The sequence below is a fragment of the Entelurus aequoreus genome, linkage group LG07 (assembly GCF_033978785.1).
Source record: "Entelurus aequoreus isolate RoL-2023_Sb linkage group LG07, RoL_Eaeq_v1.1, whole genome shotgun sequence".
NCBI classification, from domain to species: domain Eukaryota; kingdom Metazoa; phylum Chordata; class Actinopteri; order Syngnathiformes; family Syngnathidae; genus Entelurus; species Entelurus aequoreus.
In genome coordinates, this window is record NC_084737.1 from 39,993,859 (window position 1) to 40,012,970 (window position 19,112).

A 19,112-nucleotide genomic window follows, 5' to 3' on the forward strand; every position below is an offset into this window, starting at 1 on the left:
CAGGTGGAGTCTGTGATCTTGAAGCACAAAGAGCAGCTTCTAAAGGAGAGATACCACTTCAACATGGGTCTGCTAATGGGTAGGATCACTCAAATAACTGGGAAGACATTTCTGAAAATAGTGAGGCGGGTCAGTGTATGTTTTGGTCATTGGATTTTGGTTTCATACATGGGAATTGAAAAACAACTGCTTCAATTGTTTTAAATTGTAAAACAGAGTGTTCTTGTTCGTCAGTATCAAAGAGCAATAACTTCGCAAAAAAATTGTTTTATTTTAATTTTAAAATGTAAACCAGTTTTAAGCAGAAACAAAAAAAGACACCAGAACCAAAGGTTGCTATCTAAAGACAAGGCAGCGGACTGGCATGTAGGAAAATACTGTGGTGGTGTATTTTGCGTTTATATTTATTAACTAGGTATGTCCTGATCAACATTTTTGGCCTCCGATAGCATCACATCGGGATCAATAACCCGTACTTTGTATTGAAGCTTTAGCTGTTAGCTTTGTGTGTGTGTGCGCGTGCCATTCCTCTTGTACTCCAGTGATAATGTTACCTGGAAGAAATCTAGATTATTTTCCGCCATGGTGGTGAAGATTAGTATTTTAGAAGTGTCTTCACACTGCGGATTCATTGCAACAGAGTACACACTTTAGCAGGGCCGGCTCCACACCATTTGACGGCCCGGGCGGGAGTCGCCCCACCCCCACCTGTTGAGAAAAGTTCACCCCCCCATCCGCAGAGAAATGTCTATAGGCAGCATTACACATTTGGTAAAGACAAAAAGAAATTGCAATCCGAAAAAAGATATAAACCATTTAAATAATTTCCCAGAGAATAAAATAATAATTTAACACCTACAAATGTAGTGCAAATGGCATGGGGGGGGGGATCATGGGAATATGAGCCACGCTCTCTTAATGTTCTGTCCATTCACTAAATGTCTTTGGAAGTAGTGGTGATAGAAACTTTTTCCATCATCTATCTTAGGGAATGCGAAGTCTGAGTTTACCTCATTAGGTCCTGGGCTAAGTCATTCAGTTCTTAGTGTGTCAGTCAAATGGTGTGGCCAGTCAGCAGGATCAATTTGATAGATTCACAGGCATATGTTGAAGATGAGGATGTTTCTTCAGGATGTTGGATTGTTACATTGGGTCTGCTGCTACTGTTTCATTATCCTGTGAGGAAATGAAAAGTTAAAGTACCAAAGATTGTCACACACACTAGGTGTGGTGTAGTGATGGGTTGATGAGGCGTCATGAAGCGTTTCGACACATTGGAAAACTGTATTGATAGTGTCGATACTGTGTCACTAAATACTGACATCTGCTGGACATTAAAAATCCCTACAGGCAACCTATGGACCGACTCAACTGACACTGATTTTATTACCTAGTATATACAATAATATAAACCAAGTCATTGTATTTCATTTAGGATTATTTCATATCTTCATTTAAATAAAAAATATATTTATCTTTTTTAGATACAGTCAATAAATAATGTGAACATGTATCATAACATGGAAATCGAAGAGAACGTGTTGTGAATGAGGTTGCTTGTGGACTGGGAATTTTTTAAATCTTTTTTTACACATTTTTATTTAAAAAACCCAGTTTTTCCAACGTATAAAATTTTAGACGATTTCTCTTCTTAGTTATTATCCTGGGTGTCTCTGGAACTTCATTTTCATGCCTGGCCCTATAATGCCTCAGCATTGAGGAGGTGGATTTGTTAATGTACGACAATTCTGTTGTACAAATGCGACATTTAACCTGCAGAAAATATGAATGGTAAATTAAGAATCATTTTGAAGAGATTTTGAATTCTAATAGATCAAGTGGAAACTTTGAGAGAACAGGATGAAACGACGAGGAAATGAACACAAATACCTTTTTTTCCGATATATGATCAAAATATTCCCACACGGCGGAAATATTTCTTTTTGCCTGAGGCTGCTCCATGATCTCCGACGACGATAAATTACAAATGACCAACGACAGAAGTGCGGCGATTCTGTTGGCAGCAGCATCTCGTTGACATATGCGCTTCCTTATAAACACAGTTTGGCGCGCAGGCGTCAGTTCGACACAGTTCGTGTATCGGTCACGTGACCGAAACAGCTCATGATCGGTCACGTGACTTTCTAAAAGTGGTACGCGCACCAACACAGGGTTTTGCTCTATGAGCTCGACACATACGCCGATGCATCGGTGTTGCCGGACCCATCACTAGTGTGGTGAAATTTGTCCTCTGCATTTGACCCATCCCCTTGTTCACCCCCTGGGAGGTGAGGGGAGAAGTGACACTCACACAGAGCAACTAGGAAATATATCTGCTGCTGTATTAATAATGATCATTTTAGTTCAATTACTACCCTCAACATTTTCAATTTTGACTCTGTTTTGAATGTTCACTATGTCCTGTTAATATACTGAGTATTTATATACTTATATATCAACGTATATATGCAAAATATATATAATAATTTTGAGTATAATATAATGATAGAGTGTAACCCATAATATATGTACAGTATAACCTCTTACTTCCTATTCCAGTAATAGTTATAGTAAATATACTTTTATTGCTTAAAAGGCCACATCAGCGCACTACTTTAGTAAGGGCATGCGATCTATTAGCCATTGTTAATATCCATTATTTTCTCTTGCAGCATGATGTTATTAGTGAAAAAAAACAACCAAAAAACGTGGTTTCATTGATAGAGCGGCTGTGCTAGCAACTCGAGGGTTCCAGGTTTGATCCCCGTTCCCGCCATCGTAGTCACTGCTGCTGTATCTTTTGGGCAAGACACTTTACCCACCTGCTCCCAGTGCTACCCACACTGGTTTAAAATGTAACCTTAAAGATGTAGATAATGGGTTTCTCTATGTAAAGCGCTTTGAGTCTCTCGAGAAAAGTGTTATATAAATATAATCCACTTCACTTTAAACACTTTTGTATGCAGCAAAAGTAAGACAACTGTTTTAGATGAATAGGCCAAATGTCTTGAGATGAAACGATTGCGGAAAAAATGAGTCTGATACTGATTTAGATATTGAACATATATGTTGTATACTTTTTAATTGAAAAATGATTGTTACTACAGTCTGTTACAAATAAGAAACACAGATCCGATCTACATGTTGTGTGTTTCTCAGCAGCAAACGTCTTGCTGCTGCTTGCTGTCTGAAGAGATGCTGTAGCGTAAAACCCAAAATGGCACACGTCATCTCTGCATGCATTGTAACTCTAAAGTACTTTTTTCTAATATGATACAATTATCACAATAATATTAAATTTATTGATAAATAACACATATAATGGGAAGAAAATGTGCTGCAAAACTGAAAAAACATACATGTTTCTTCACGGCGAGGCTCAGTTGAACACAGTGTCTGTCATGGCTGTAAATACTTTCTGAATGCATCTATATGCAAATAGCATTCATTGTTTTATTGAAATAATAGCTTAAATTGCAGCCGTATAAGCCAATAGCCGAGCTTATATACAGTTTAAGTTTGGTTTACCAACTTTTTCCCCTGCGTGATTTTCTGCTTTACTGCAAAATTACCTTCTGTTTACTTCAGGGGTTCACCCAAGTGAGCTTATAGTTAGCATATGCAAACTACTCTCGCTGGTACCCGAATAAGAATAACAGCAACAACAACCTGTTGCTGTTAGCCCATATAAGAAAAGTCAAGATGCCAACGGTAAAAATGAATTAGCTAACTGCCGAGTGCAGCCGGGATAGACTAGCAGCTGGGACAAGTGGTAGAAGATGGATACATACGTACCTCTAACTTTGAGTCTGTATTTCCTCATCCTCCTTCCTTCGCTTTATAGGCCGCAGCGGATAACTTTGATGTCCATCTTTTCATCGCAAAAGATTACCATCCGTCCATCTTCTACCGCTTGTCCCTTTCGGGGTCGCGGGGGGTGCTGGAGCCTATCTCAGCTGTATTCAGGTGGTAGGCAGGATACACCCTGGACAAGTCACCACCTCATCGCGGGGCCAACACAGACAGACAGACAGACAACATTCACCATCACATTCATACACTGAGGCCAATTTAGTGTTGCCAATCAACCTATCCCCAATCAGACAAAATAGGTCCTTCTTCGACTTTGACGCAGCGTGACGTCGCCCTCCGCCAACAGTAGCAGCATTAGATCAGTCAGGTTAATGGCACAGGTAGCAGCACATCACGTCATAGGTTTGATTATTTTTTTAAAGAAAATGTTCCAATTAAGCGCATTATACAAACATTTTATTTACCTTTTTTTTTTAAATGTTTCCTGCAATTTGGCGCCCCCTCCAAAGAATGGTGCCTCAGGCCCTGCACTTAAGCCATGTAAACACCCAGCCACAGCAGCGGTAAAGATCGGCTAGGCTCGGCAGCTCATCAAAAAGGCAAATATCAGATCCCATAATCAAGATCGAGGCATCTCTCATAAAAACATATTGATCAATTATAATGTGGTCTTTCTGATGCAGGTTTCGGTATATGAAAAAGCATCTCGTTTTGGTGTGTTTTTTCCTTTTTTCTGACAATTGATTTTAATTTTTGTTGTATGAAATATAAAATGAAAATAAAACAGTTTCACAGCACGGTGGAACAGGGGTTAGTGCGTGTGTTTCACAATCCTGGATTTAATCCCCAGGCTAGGGGTCTTTCTGTGTGGAGTTTGCATGTTCTACCTGTGACTGCGTGGGTTCCATCTGGGTACTCCGGCTTCCTCCCACCTCCAAAGACATGCACCTGGGGATAGGTTGATAGGTAACACTAAATTGGCCCCAGTTTGTGAATGTGAGTGTGAATGTTTGTCTATCTATGTTGGCCCTGCAATGAGCTGGCGACTTGTGTTTACCCCGCCTTCCACTGGAGTGCAGCTGGTATGGGCTCCAGCACCCCCCGCCACCCTGTGAGGGACACGCAGTAGAAAATGAATGGATGGAAAACAGTTTTCAAATGTAGTTATTGGTCTTTGACACTGAAAAAGAACACTTTGTTTTTCAATTTTAGTTTGTTTCAAAATAAAATTCATATGAACCAATAGTTTTTTGCCTTTCAAATTCCATTAATGAAAATAAAGTTCAATGACTATAACATACACTGACAGTAGCAGCCCACACAGATGGTGTTATCTCATTTTTGTTTTATTTTTGTTGCAGGGGATGTGCGTTCTGCTCTAAAATGGGCTGATGGGAAAGCTCTGAAAAATGAGGTGGATATGCAGGTGGGTTTGAAAAAGCAGATATTGTCAGTATATGGCAGGTATGCCATTTTGAATGATGAAATGTTAGTGGCCTGATCACTTAATCTAAAATAACATCCTTTGTATCTAAAGATCCTGCTCCTCTTGGGACCCAAGACTGAGGCTGACTTGGAAAAGAAATCTAAGGTAATTCACAAATAATTTACTAATACTAAAAGGTTCAGTGTTTTCCCCTAGGTTTTCAGCATGGTCTACTCCATTGCTATTGGCTCACAGTTACATTTCACAGATATTACACAAAATTTGTCCACAAATTGAAAATAGATGTGTCCACATGTGACCATGTAGAAACAGAATAATAGCAGATAAGTAATATAAGGCTTTTTAGTTTATTTGTTTAGTAAAGAATACGATATAGACCATGGGGTAGTCCGTAAAGCAGGTTATGTGAAAAGTCTTGACTATGTAAAGCCCCAGAGGAGGACAATTCAGAGTTTTCTGTTCTAAAAAAAGAGGGGCAAGTCAATTTCAAAGTAAGTTATTGTAAGTCACTCTGTAAACTGGCATGTTTTCTTGAACAAACCTTGTGTTTTTTTCATGCTGCCTTCTTCCTGATAAACATTAATAGAATTGTCAGACATGATGTGTAAAATAACAAAGAGGAGCGTACAATATTTAGTTTTTTAAATATTGTAAATATAACTAAAATCTGTGCTATCCTGTTAGGAAAAAACATAAATATATTTTCTTTACCTTGATTTCAGTTATTTAATTTGTCTTGGCCGTAATTTATTTTTGTTTTTTTAATTAAAACTTAGATTTTTTGGTATTTCATCAATGTAAATAGAACTAATATGTGAGCTATATTAATTACAATAAGCATAATAACATGCCAACAAGAGCTGCAATTTTAGATTAGTCTTATTTCAAGAAAAATTTATTTAAAGTCTTCTAAGACAAACTATACAGTCCAGTTGTGATGGATTAAATGCCATGAGATTAAAAAAACCTGGATGAATGAGAACATTCATAGACATGTTCAAGAAATACATTTCAGATTTTGGTACATAATATTTATGATAAGCAAATTGGTCTAAAACAGGCCTTCTTAAATATTTTCTTCTTCCTAGGGGGGGCATAACCGAAAATAATTCAGAAGCACTAGTCTAAAAGAAAGGGCCTGGTGGAAAAAATCTATAGCCACTAAATTATATTTCTTTTGTATTTGCATTGTTTTTTACATGTTCAATATCATCAAATAGGGGTGGACGATATTTTTTTATATCATCCAATCTCGATTAATATAAAAAAAAAATGTTTTAATTAAAGTGGATTGTTCCGTGCAGGATTATACTGAGTACCGCATCCCTACTGTTTACAACTGCAGTATCTTGTAACAGACATTTCCACCATGTTTGAGTTAATACATGCTAACAGCTGTCATTTTGTTCATATACTGTATATAAATGTGCTTAAAAGATATGCAGCAATACAGGTAACCCACACTACAGTCCATACCTGGTTTTATGGCTACGATTTTGCTTCTTTTTCGGTATGTTTTTTGGGGGTTAAGAAAACTACTTTTTCTCCTCTCAAAGTTATTTAGTTTTTTGGCTTGTCATCACAAACATTCTGCAGTAAACAAAAGTATAATTGGTGTAGTGAATACTTTATGACTTTTATTTCAAGTTAACATTTGCTAAACAACACTTTCAAATGGTAAGTTATTACTTGTATTCTTTAATTACTTGTATACATCAGTGCTTCTCAACAGTGCTTTGGCAAACAAGTGGTGACCCAAATTGTGGAGTTTTTAAAACTCAAATTTTGTATTTTATATTGATTGAAAATACATTAAAGTGCAGTTTGAATTTGAAGTACTGTAAAATAATGTATACCAAGACATAAAACAAGTTTAATGATTATTTCAGGAACAAAAATGTTTTTTTTTTATTATTCACAAACAGGCAAAAAGTATCTGTCTGCAGAGTTTTTTTTTTAAAGTAAATGTTATATCAGTGGAGTGTACTCTTTGCAGACACGTAAACAAAAAGTCTGTTTAAAAAAATATTTAGATATAAAATTGCCTTGTCTGACTTTCGGGATGGTGGAACGAAAGGTCGCGCACACACACGGACACACTTAAACACAAACACACACAAACATACACGAACAAACACATTCATAGACACACACAGGATCACAGTCAATAAAGGCAGATTGTTCTTTGCAGGATTATACCAAACATTGTTGAGTTCATACTGTTTACTATTCCAGTAACTTTTAACAGACTTTCTGCCATGTTTGATCGAGGTATAAATTCTAACAGCTGATCCCCATGATTGAACTCGAATTAATCGTGATCAACGATCACAATCATATTATCAGCCAGCCCTATCATCAGAACAAATAATAAATATTATTTTCAGCTGCCTCCATGTGCCATTTTTAATGGTGGGATTACATAAAAATTCAAATGAGATTTCATTCCATATCATTCCTCCACTTTTTTTAAACTGTGTGCCAATAATAAAATGTGATTAAAAGCTAAATCAATGAAGTATTGCATTCAAACTTACGCATTTACTATGGCAGTAATTGTGTGTTACTTCAGTCCAATATTATTTGATTGTATTACTTTTCTTTCTGAAATAGTGCTAATAGTTAGCATAAACACACATTAACATTTTTAGTTTCTGCTGGATAAAGAAAGACAACCTTTTCTGTCCCCAATTGCTATGGTAAATCGCTGAATCAGCGCTACATTGATAATGTGTTTTTATTGTGGTCTTATCTCAGAGTCAACAGACTTGATTAAACTAATTCAGATTAGCTGTTTTGGAACTCAACACTCAAGAGTTTCCCATTTTACGGCAAATCAACTCAGACTTCAGGTTTAAACTCATTTTGTTGAACCTCCTACCTGGAATACCCTCTGTTCTAAATGGAAGGTATCCTTGATTGTTTTCTGATGGGCCAAATTAGAAAAAACTGTAGCTGAGATAGGCTCCAGCGACCCCCGCGACCCCGAAGGGAATAAGCGCTAGAAAATGGATGGATGGATGGATGGAGCTGCAGTGGGAAATAATGAGTGATACTGTATGTCTGACTGAAAAAAGCTAATTAAAAAATGTCTAACCATTTATTTCTCTGTTGCGATGTCAAACAGGTCCAGAAAGCTAAACCTGAGAATGACATGAAGGCAAAAAAAGAAGAGGCTACATTGAATGGTAAGAGAAACTACAGTAAAGTTACTTTGCTTTCAGAGGTGTGGCTTCGAGCCTAGTTCAAATTACAATTTTAAGGACTTTGGACTCAATTTAACAATATCATATCAATAACGACCCGACTTGGATTTTGACATCAATGACTTAGTACAAAGGTTATAACAATATGAACATTTCATGTTGTGGTTATTGCGACCTCATTTATCATTTTAATTGCAGTATTGTTGAATGTGCTGAAAAAGTAATTCCACACACTGAAATCTTTGAACCAAGTTTAATAAAATAAACTTGGTTCAATATAGAGATACTCAATAAAATTGATACTTTATTTGTATTAAATGTTCTGGCTTCTTAACACCCACAATAATTTTATGTGAGTAGTAAAATAGGTTTATCTTCCTCCATTTAAATTTGTTAAGGTTTTAGTTTTTTTATGATAAAGGCAAAACGAGTGTTGTACACTTCACTTTCTGTTTATGTGCAGTCCCGCGAGTCCACTTCCTGTTGTAGACACCGCCGTTCGTCTGTCGTGTAACAAAAGTTTTAACGAATGCATAAACTTCAGTGTGACTTTTAAATGTTTGGATTGTAAAGGCTCCTGATGATTTTAGTTAGGGCAATAATTTTGTTTTCCAATGTGAAAGAGCACAAATTGAATCCATGTACAGTACTTGCAATATTTCTGGGCACCCAATTTCCCTTTATTTCCTCATACTTTTTTGTCAGCATGGATGTGGAATGGAGCTTACATTTTCTTCAATATGGTCTTGAAAAGTCTTAAATTTGACTTGTTGAAAACTGTAGAGCAGGGGTGGGCAATTAATTTTTACCGGGGGCCACATGAGCAACCCGAGCACTGCTGGAGGGCCACATCGACAATATTTCAATTAAATTTTGCCCAATATTATTTTTGATATATACCGTAAGAATATTAATAATAATAATTAATAATAATAATACTTTCATTTAACCTAACAACTTTATAACAAAAGCACTGTTTTGGAAATCATTTGTACCCCTTTCAGAGATTACATTTAGTTCCCCTTAAACATCCTCATGTTGCACAATGAAATGTAAGCATAGGATGAAGTGTGCATTCCTGTAACTTTCTCTAGTAACAGCATTCCATGATTAATATAAATAAATTAACACTAATAATAAATGACAGTAAAATAAGCACACGTATGACTGAGGAGTCATAGTGTAACTGTGTGGTGTTTGAGTTGTCCCACTTTTTGTGTGGCCATAAACGCACCAGTGGCTTAGTGCTATGCGTGTTGGTGACACATGGCAAGTTGGTTTTGACCTGGTTTGTACGGCAGAAAATGACTAGTTTTTCGAGATAGAAGTGTTTTACTCATGTTTTTGGTGTGGTTATGGCCGAATATAAACAGTTTTGCTCAATAAAGTGATCAATATAATTCCTGGCCTCGAAGCATCTCGATAGACGTTACAATAATTGAACGGTGTTCAATTGAACGGTGTTGACGAACACCGTTAGGGCCGCTTGTTGTCACTGTCACTCGGAGTTGCATTGCAAAATTACACAGAATAAATGTGTTTATTTTGTTTAGAATTCAGATGGATTTGATTTGGTGCGTGGCATATATTTGCTGTGCGCAGAGGATGCTTGAGCAGTGCGCAATTGCGCAGGCGCGCACCTTAGAGGGAACGTTGCTTGGCAGTCCATGTCTTGTTGAAAACACGCCATTCGTCATCAACTTTTCTCTTTTTAGCGTCTCGGGTGTAAACCGTGCATCACTTGTCGCTGTGCACCTTCACTCACAGGTTACACATAAATACAACTTTTCAAAATAAAAGCAGCACAGTTGTATTACGCGCACGACATAGATGGTTTTTCAACTTTATTTTGTAATTTATGATTGCAGCTGTTTACATTCACTCACAATCACGCACGCGCATACGTCCACACGGAAGTAATACAAATAACGCTTTTCAAAACAAAAGCAGCACCTTTGTATTGCACACTCGACATAGATACTTTTTTAAAAGCCTGCTGAAACCCACTACTATCGACCACGCAGTCTGATAGTTTATATATCAATGATGAAATCTTAACATTGCAACACATGCCAATACGGCCGGGTTAACTTATAAAGTGCAATTTTAAATTTCCCGGGAAACTTCCGGCTGAAAACGTCTAGGTATGATGACGTTTGCGCGTGACATCAAGGGTTGAAGGAGACATTTTGGAATAGCACGGTCGCCAGTTTAAGTCGTCTGTTTTCATCGCTAAATTCCACAGTATTCTGTACATCTGTGTTGGTGAATCTTTAGCAATTTGTTCAATTAACAATGGAGACTGCAAAGAAGAAAGCTGTAGGTGGGATCGGTGTATTAGCGGCTGGCTACAGCAACACAACCAGGAGGACTTTGAGTTTGATAGCAGTAAGGCTGCAGCTAACGATTATTTTTCTATCGATTAATCTATGGATTATTTTTTTCGATTAATCGGTTAATCTATAGATTATTTTTTTCGATTAATCTATAGATTATTTTTCCTTTTACCGATTATTTTTTATTTTATTTTATTTAAAATGAAGATGAAAAAATAAATGTAGGCCAGTTTTTTCAAAAGGCAAGGCTTTTATTTACAAAAAAAAAAGTATGGCCACTCAGTCAACATTGACAACAACATGACAAAATATTCTGTAACAATGTAAACATTTAAAACTTTTAACATTTAACAAAATTAAAAGTAGCTTATTTGCTTTTTAATGTGCAAATATAAAAGTAAACATCCAGTGCAAATGTTAATATTCTGCAATAGTATAAGCATTTCAAAAGTAAAAGTATTGCTTATTTTGCTTTAAAATGTGCAAAATAAACATCCAGTCCAACACAGTACACAATAACCAATTCTACTCATTCCAGTGAGTGACTAACAGTTGTAATGAAGAAAGGTTAGCATGTCTACGCTCAGAAGGGGTCGATGTGGCTGGAACTGAGAGGTTATTAGCTGCTGAGCTGCAGTTTAAGTTTCTAGAAGGTCAACGGGCTCATAGTGATGTTACTAGTAGTTGACTGGGAGGTGTTTATTATCATTTGGGGAGAGTCCGCTGCCTGATGCTCACCTGCTAAATACCTATCTGCTCGACGCTGAAGCGCTGACTACATGCGCTTTGAATACGCACTGCTGATTGGCTGGTAACGCTCTGAATACGCACTGCTGATTGGCTGGTAGAGCTTTGTGTGTACCAATCAGATGGTTGTGTGGGTGGGACAATGCTGCGTGCTGAGACAGAGGCAGAAGGAGCAAAGCAGCTTCTTAAGACTTTAGCAGCTAAAGTTAGCTTTAGCTTAGAAACTCGTTCGGTACACCCCCGTACCGAACCGAAAGCCCCGTACCGAAACAGTTCAATACAAAACACGTACCGTTACACCCCTAGCAGATACAAATGACACATTCATGTTTTTGTGTAATGATGACAACGTATGCTAACGCGGACGATTGACTGGTTGATGGTTTTCTTTTCAAATGTTCGTTCATAGCCGTTTTGCTGCTATCAATCAATCAATCCATCAATGTTTATTTATATAGCCCTAAATCACAAGTGTCTCAAAGGGCTGCACAAGCCACAACGACATCCTCGGTACAGAGCCCACATACGGGCAAGGAAAAACTCACCCCAGTGGGACGTCGGTGAATAACTATGAGAAACCTTGGAGAGGACCGCATATGTGGGTAACCCCCCCCCTCTAAGGGAGACCGAAAGCAATGGATGTCGAGTGGGTCTGACATAATATTGTGAAATTGTGAAAGTCCAGTCCACAGTGGATCCAACACATCAGCGAGAGTCCAGTCCATAGTGGGGCCAGCAGGAAACCGTCCCGAGCGGAGACGGGTCAGCAGCGCAGCGATGTCCCCAACCGATGTACAGGCTAGTGGTCCACCCGGGGTCCCGACTCTGGACAGCCAGCACTTCATCCACGGCCACCATCTTCGGTCTATCCTTCCAGTCAGGGGCGTATTTCGTCTGTTTCTATATGCTGTTAAGCACGATGCTATCACGTTAGCTCCGTAGCTAAAGTGCTTCGCCGATGTATTGTTGTGGAGATAAAAGTCACTGTGAATGTCCATTTCGCGTTCTCGACTCTCATTTTCAAAAGGATATAGTATCCGAGGTGGTTTAAAATACAAATCCGTGATCCACAATAGAAAAAGGAGAGAGTGTGGAATCAAATGAGCCCTTGTACCTAAATTACGGTCAGAGCGAAAAAAGATACGTCCTGCACTGCACTCTAATCCTTCACTCTGACGTTCCTCATCCACAAATCTTTCATCCTGGCTCAAATTAATGGGGTAATCGTCACTTTCCCGGTCCGAATCGCTCTCGTTGCTGGTGTAAACAATGTGCAAATGTGAGGAGCCTTTCAACCTGTGACGTCACTCTACTTCCGGTACAGGCAAGGCTTTTTTATCAGCGACCAAAACTTTATCGTCGATGTTCTTTACTAAATCCTTTCAGCAAAATTATGGCAATATCGCAAAATGATAAAGTATTACACATAGAATGGATCTGCTATCCCCGTTTAAATAAGAAAATTTCATTTCAGTAAGCCTTTAAATGTATTTTGTAATTTATGATTGGCCTCACGCGGGCCGGACAGAGACGCACAAAGGGCCGGATGTCCAGGTCTGCTGTAGAGACTTTGCTTTAATGTCAAAATGTGTGCTATTATTGCAAAATATTTAATTTGAAAAATAACAAAACATTCAAAAACAGATGAAAAGTTCTACCCAGCTCAAAGGGGCGTGATTGTGCTTGGCTTTGGTGTCGCGTGCATGTTGTGAATAATTGTTGTTGGCCTATTCAAGTTAAACCATCAGTGAGGGCAGTCTTGTGTGTAGTGACTCTCACCTATGTGCCTTCCTAATAACAATCAAATTAAAGCATGAACAATGTGGGTTTGAATCATAGAAACATTCACCATATTGGGTTTATGGTGTATGAGAAAATAACACAAGTCAGAATGCATATGATTTATATGTCAAATGTAATAAATTATTACATTGTTAAATGGCTTTTATTTGGTGAACATAATCACTAATTAGTGCCCATGACCTGTAAGAACTCAACCTGTCTTGACTTGAGATTTGACTAGGACTTGCACGTCCATACCTGAGACTTGACTCGAGACCTGGGATTGAAGACTTCAGACTTACTTGAGACTTGCAAAACGCTGACTTTCTTCCACCTCTGGTTGCTTGTGTTTTTTAAAAACATGTTTGCTGGTTGTTTAGGCGAGGCCACCTCTGTAGAGGGAAAGTCCCTAATGGAGCAGCTCAGAGGAGAGGCCCTGAAGTTCCATAAACCAGGTGAGGAGGGAAATTACAAAAATTATCAATAGTTAGTGTATTTCTTTTCAAAAGACATGTTGGTGTCTTTTGAAAAGAAATACATTACATACAATACATACAATATTAAAAGAATGTTTTGTTGTGTAACTCAATAACCTTTAACTGTGCTGCAGGGGAGAACTATACAACTGAGGGCTATGTGGTGACACCAAACACAATGAACTTGCTGAAAAAGCACATGGAGCTCTTTGGTGGACAGGTGAGATATGTAGACAAGAGGCTGAACAAAATATAATGACAGATCTTGACCGATGTTTTAACTCTTTTAAGATTCGTACTCGTTTTCCGCCTGAGCCCAATGGCATCCTTCACATCGGACACGCCAAAGCCATTAACTTTAATTTTGGTTACGCAAAGGTAAGACTTCTTCCATTTTTATTTCTACAATGAACAAAAATATAAACGCACCACTTGTGTTTTTGCTCCCATTGTTCATGAGTTGAACTTAAAGAGCTAATACTTTTAAATGGTAAATGGGTTGTACTTGTATAGCGCTTCTCTACCTTTTTTAAGGAACTCAAAGCGCTTTGACACTATTTCCACATTCACATATTCACACATTCATTCACACACTGATGGCGGGAGCTGCCATGCACGGCGCTAACCAGGCCCATCAGAAGCAAGGGTGTAGTGTCTTGCTCAAGGACACAACAGACGTGACTAGGATGGTAGAAGGTGGGGATTGAACCAGTAACCCTCAGATTGCTGGCACGGCCACCCTCCCAACTGCGCCACGCCGTCCCCTTTTACTATATACACAAAAGACACATTGTTCACAAATCTGTCTAAATCTGTGTTAGTGAGCATTTCTTATTTGCCAAGATAATCCATCTGACTTCACAGATGTGGCATATCAAGATGCTGATTAAACAGTATGATTATTGCACAGGTGTGTCTTAGGCTGCCCACAATAAAAGGCCACTCTGAAATGTGCAGTTTTATCACACAGCACAATTCCACAGATGTCGCAAATTTTGAGGGAGCGTGCAGGAATGTCCACCAGGGCAGTTGCCCGTGAATTGAATGTTAATTTCTCTACCATAAGCCGTCTCCAAAGGCATTTCAGAGAATTTGGCAGTACATCCTACCGGCCTCACAACCGTAGACCACGTGTAACCACACCAGCCCATGACCTCCACATCCAGCAGGTGCACCTCCATGATTCTCTGAGACCAGCCACTGGGACAGCTGCTACAACACTTGGTTTGCATAACCAAAGAATCGTTGCACAAACTGTGAGAAACTGTCTCAGGGAAGCTCATCTGCATGCTCGTCGTCCTCATCCTACATTACATACAATGAACAAAAATTAAAGTTAAGTCCGATGTGAGTGGGCAAATGCTCACATTCGATGTCGTCTGGCACGTTGGAGAGGCGTTCTCTTTATGGATGAATCCCGGTTTTCCCTGTTTAGAGCAGGTGGCAGGTGGCAGGCAGCCTGTGGTGTCGCGTGGGAGAGCTGTTTGCTGATGTCAACGTAATAGAGTAGCTCGTGGTGGGGCTAGGGTCATGGTATTGGCAGGCGTATGTTATGGACAACGAGTTCAAGTGCATTTTATTGATGGCATTTTGAATTTTGAGGCCCATTGTTGTGCCATGTTGCAGCATGACAATGCATGGCCCCATGTTGCAAGGATCTGTACACAATTCTTGGAAACTGAAATTATCCCAGTTCTTGCATGGCTAGCATACCGGACATGTCACCCATAGAGCATGTTTGGATGCTCTGGATCGGCGTTTACAACAGCGTATTTCAGTTCCTGCCTATATCCAGCCACTTCGCACAGCCATTGAAGAGTGGACCAACATTCCACAGGCCACAATCAACACAATGCAAAGGAGATGTTTTGCACTGCGTGAGGAAAATGGTGATAACAGCAGATTCTAACTGCTTTTCTGACACCCCCAGGCCCCCAATAAAGCAAAACTGCACATTTCAGTGTGGCCTTTTATTGTGGGCTGCCTAAGACACATAATTATGCTGTTTAATCAGCATCTTGATATGCCACACCTGTGAGGTGGGATAAATTATCTTGGCAAAGAAAAAATGCTGACTAACACAGATTTTGACAGATTTGTGAACATTTGAGAGGAATAGGTCTTTTGTGTCAACTCATGAAAAATGGGAGCAAAAACAGAAGCATTGCAATGTATATTCTTGTTCAGTGTACTTAAAGGGGAACTGCACTTTTTTGCTTTTAATTTTGCTTATTGTTCACAATCATTATGAAATACATGACGACCAATGTATTTTTTTAATTGCATTTTTACACTTAAATAAGTCTGCTTACAGCGGATCCAATGGGAGGTCCTCTATTCTGCCCATAAAACCCAATAAATAACCATCCAAAAAGTGCCAACAATACTCCATTTACATTTCGTGACTTGAATATTAACCAAGTGTTAGTGATATTGTTATTATAAGCGCTAACGCAGACAAACTCGTGATCACAAGCTTGCGTGCCAATGTTGACATTGACGGATCAGCTACTTTCTCGTAGCCTTGTTCGCCAAAGTTCATTAAAGATTTTTTATATCATGCCTCTCACGTGATAGTATAAGAAGTTGGTACATTTTGACAGCCTATTTAGACCCACAAATGGCAAGAACGACAGGAAAAGACGATTGGTTCAACCCCCCTTTTCTTTGTGAGGATTCTGAGCAATTCTTCATCTAAATGGGAGTATATGAACATCCCATTGACAGCAGACCTACAGTAAGTGATGTTTTATGTTTGTTGGCTCCCATAAAGTCTGCAGTGACCAGTATCAGTGGAAAAAAAGGTGAATGTTGTGATGCGTTTGTAAAATTAATGCGCCGCCTATGCCTAATATGATCAAAATGCGTAAATATTAAATACATTACATATATCTTTGTGTATAAAACTTTATTGAAGGCGTTTGGATGTTTTTTTAAGGGCTTTACAAGCAGATTAGAGAGGCTCCCATGGGCTCCATTGTAAGCTTACTTTTGATCACATTTATTTACCAATGCATTAATATATATATATATATATATATATATATATATATATATATATATATATATTAGGGCTGCAACTAATTTGATAATCGATTAATCTGTCGATTATTACTTAGATTAATCAATTAATAATCGGATAAAAGAGACAAACTACATTTCTATCCTTTCCAGTATTTTATTGGAAAAAAACAGCATACTGGCACCATACTTATTTTGATTATTGTTTCTCAGCTTTTTGTAAATGTTGCAGTTTATAAATAAAGGTTTAAATTTTTTTTTTTTTTTTAAAGTAGCTTCTGCGCATGCGCATAGCATAGATCCAACGAATCGATGACTAAATTAATCTCCAACTATTTTTATAATCGATTTAACCGATTAGTTGTTGCAGCCCTAATATATATATATATATATATATACATATATATATATATACCCCTCATCATGTGTTTCATAATGGTTGTGAAAGTGCAGCTCCCCTTTAACATGTGAAATAAAATGTCTTCCTCAAAGTTTCACTCGTTTCCAGGCAAACAATGGGATTTGTTTCTTGAGATACGATGACACAAATCCAGAGAAAGAGGAGGAGAAATACTTTACTGCCATTAAAGACATGGTGGAGTGGCTAGGTGAGTTTTGTCACTTTTACAACTGATGAAAATCAAAAAGATCTTTCCATATTCAGTTTTTGTTTTTGTTTTTTTTAACTATACACTGTCTTGCACAGGTTACACACCTTATGCAGTCACGCACGCATCTGACCACTTTCAGCTACTGTACGATCTAGCAATGGATCTCATTCGCAGGTAAGTACCACAAGTATACTGTTATTAGGGGTGTCCAATTATCGCGTTAATTATGATTATTTAAGCTTAGAGAAGATAAAATGAAACCAAAACTTGTAAGTGAATGAGTTCATATTCTGTTGTTAAATAAAGTTTGTGACATGATGACATAACCTATGTATATGAGACCTATTTGGCCCCGTTTACACTAGACACTGAATCTGATTTTTTTTGGCCCTCAAGTTAAACAGACCGGATATTTTTTGCGAATCTAAACGCTCCGAAATGTTTAAAATCTGATATTTTCGCTTCAGATTTTGGGCCACATCAGGAGGTAGTCCGAATCAGATGGTCCTATGCGGTTTGTCTAGTCTTAAAAGGGACTTGTAACATAAAGGACAGACATTATGGACTTACTGGTTCTTATTGAACAATTTATTCAACAAAAAAATTAAAGTACAAATTATATTGTCGCTAATCAAGAGAGGCTTGGCAGCATAAGCAGGTGCATGGTTATCAGCTGTGCTGGAGATTCCCTAGAGTGAATGAGAGCTTCTGCCCCTGGGCACCCATCTGCTGTCCAATCACAATCTACAAAGAAAGGAAAAACACTTAGTAAATTGGACACAGGTGAGGGCGTAAGTGCGGTGTACATAACACCCCAACCCCAAATAGTGAATGGTAGAGGGGGAAAAAAAGGGCCACCATTTACCACAACGGCACATGGGACAACGCATTAGCCAAAACATAATTTTTACTGGCTTGGATAGGATGGGTAGGATAAATGTAATCCCTGTTACTGACTTGTTTCTTAACCATATAGGTCCTACAATAGCATGCCTGAAGGTAAGAAGCGGGACTAGGAAGAAACACCAAAACCCTATCAACAGGATTTAAGTGTTTAACCTTAAAATTTTGGTCAACACCGATTTTTCTTTAAAACTGTGCCACAGACAAGTGAGATTTGCAAGAGGTTTGATGTGTGAGACAGGATTTAAAATGTGATTGCATATCCTTTTTTAACCAAGGCCAATAGTATGGTACGTCTTAGTGACCCCTAATTGACCACCAAAAGGTCTGTTATGGGCTTCACTGAGTATCTCAGACCGAGAAATGCTTGGAACCACAATCTGAGTTTTTACACGGGAGTCTTCACAAGCGGACATGAAGGTTGGGCCACTTCCGTAACAGCAAGCCAGTTTTAATCAAATATCTAGTAGCCCTGTCTACAAACTTTTTTACTGAAACCGCTATTTTAAACAGATTGATGAGTGTTGTATCACGCTTCTGTTCATAAATAAGATGTTTCCGAGACATGTGCAGACCACCAAAATTCGACAACAGCCCTTGTGACTTTTGTCCTATCTGGCTGCTTTGACCTTTAACCTTGGATGGTGTGTTTCTTTCAAGATTTGCCATAAAACTATCCTGTAACTCCTCACACTGATCTGAAAGGTTAGCTTTAGCCATAACACACGTCAACACACGGGGGAGATACGGTGGGAAATTCCATTTGTAAT

General features: G+C 38.4%; 1 protein-coding gene across 1 annotated transcript in view; it reads left to right on the plus strand.

Annotated features, from left to right (window-relative positions):
• LOC133653850 (glutamine--tRNA ligase-like) overlaps nucleotides 1-19,112 on the plus strand; it is a 29,370-nt gene that overhangs the window by 2,468 nt on the left and 7,790 nt on the right. Inside the window, exons 4-12 of the mRNA XM_062053602.1 lie at nucleotides 4-79; nucleotides 5,175-5,239; nucleotides 5,351-5,404; nucleotides 8,388-8,448; nucleotides 13,712-13,786; nucleotides 13,942-14,027; nucleotides 14,099-14,185; nucleotides 17,337-17,436; nucleotides 17,535-17,613. Coding sequence (XP_061909586.1) covers nucleotides 4-79; nucleotides 5,175-5,239; nucleotides 5,351-5,404; nucleotides 8,388-8,448; nucleotides 13,712-13,786; nucleotides 13,942-14,027; nucleotides 14,099-14,185; nucleotides 17,337-17,436; nucleotides 17,535-17,613 — 683 coding nt within the window. The remainder of the gene's footprint in view (nucleotides 1-3; nucleotides 80-5,174; nucleotides 5,240-5,350; nucleotides 5,405-8,387; nucleotides 8,449-13,711; nucleotides 13,787-13,941; nucleotides 14,028-14,098; nucleotides 14,186-17,336; nucleotides 17,437-17,534; nucleotides 17,614-19,112) is intronic.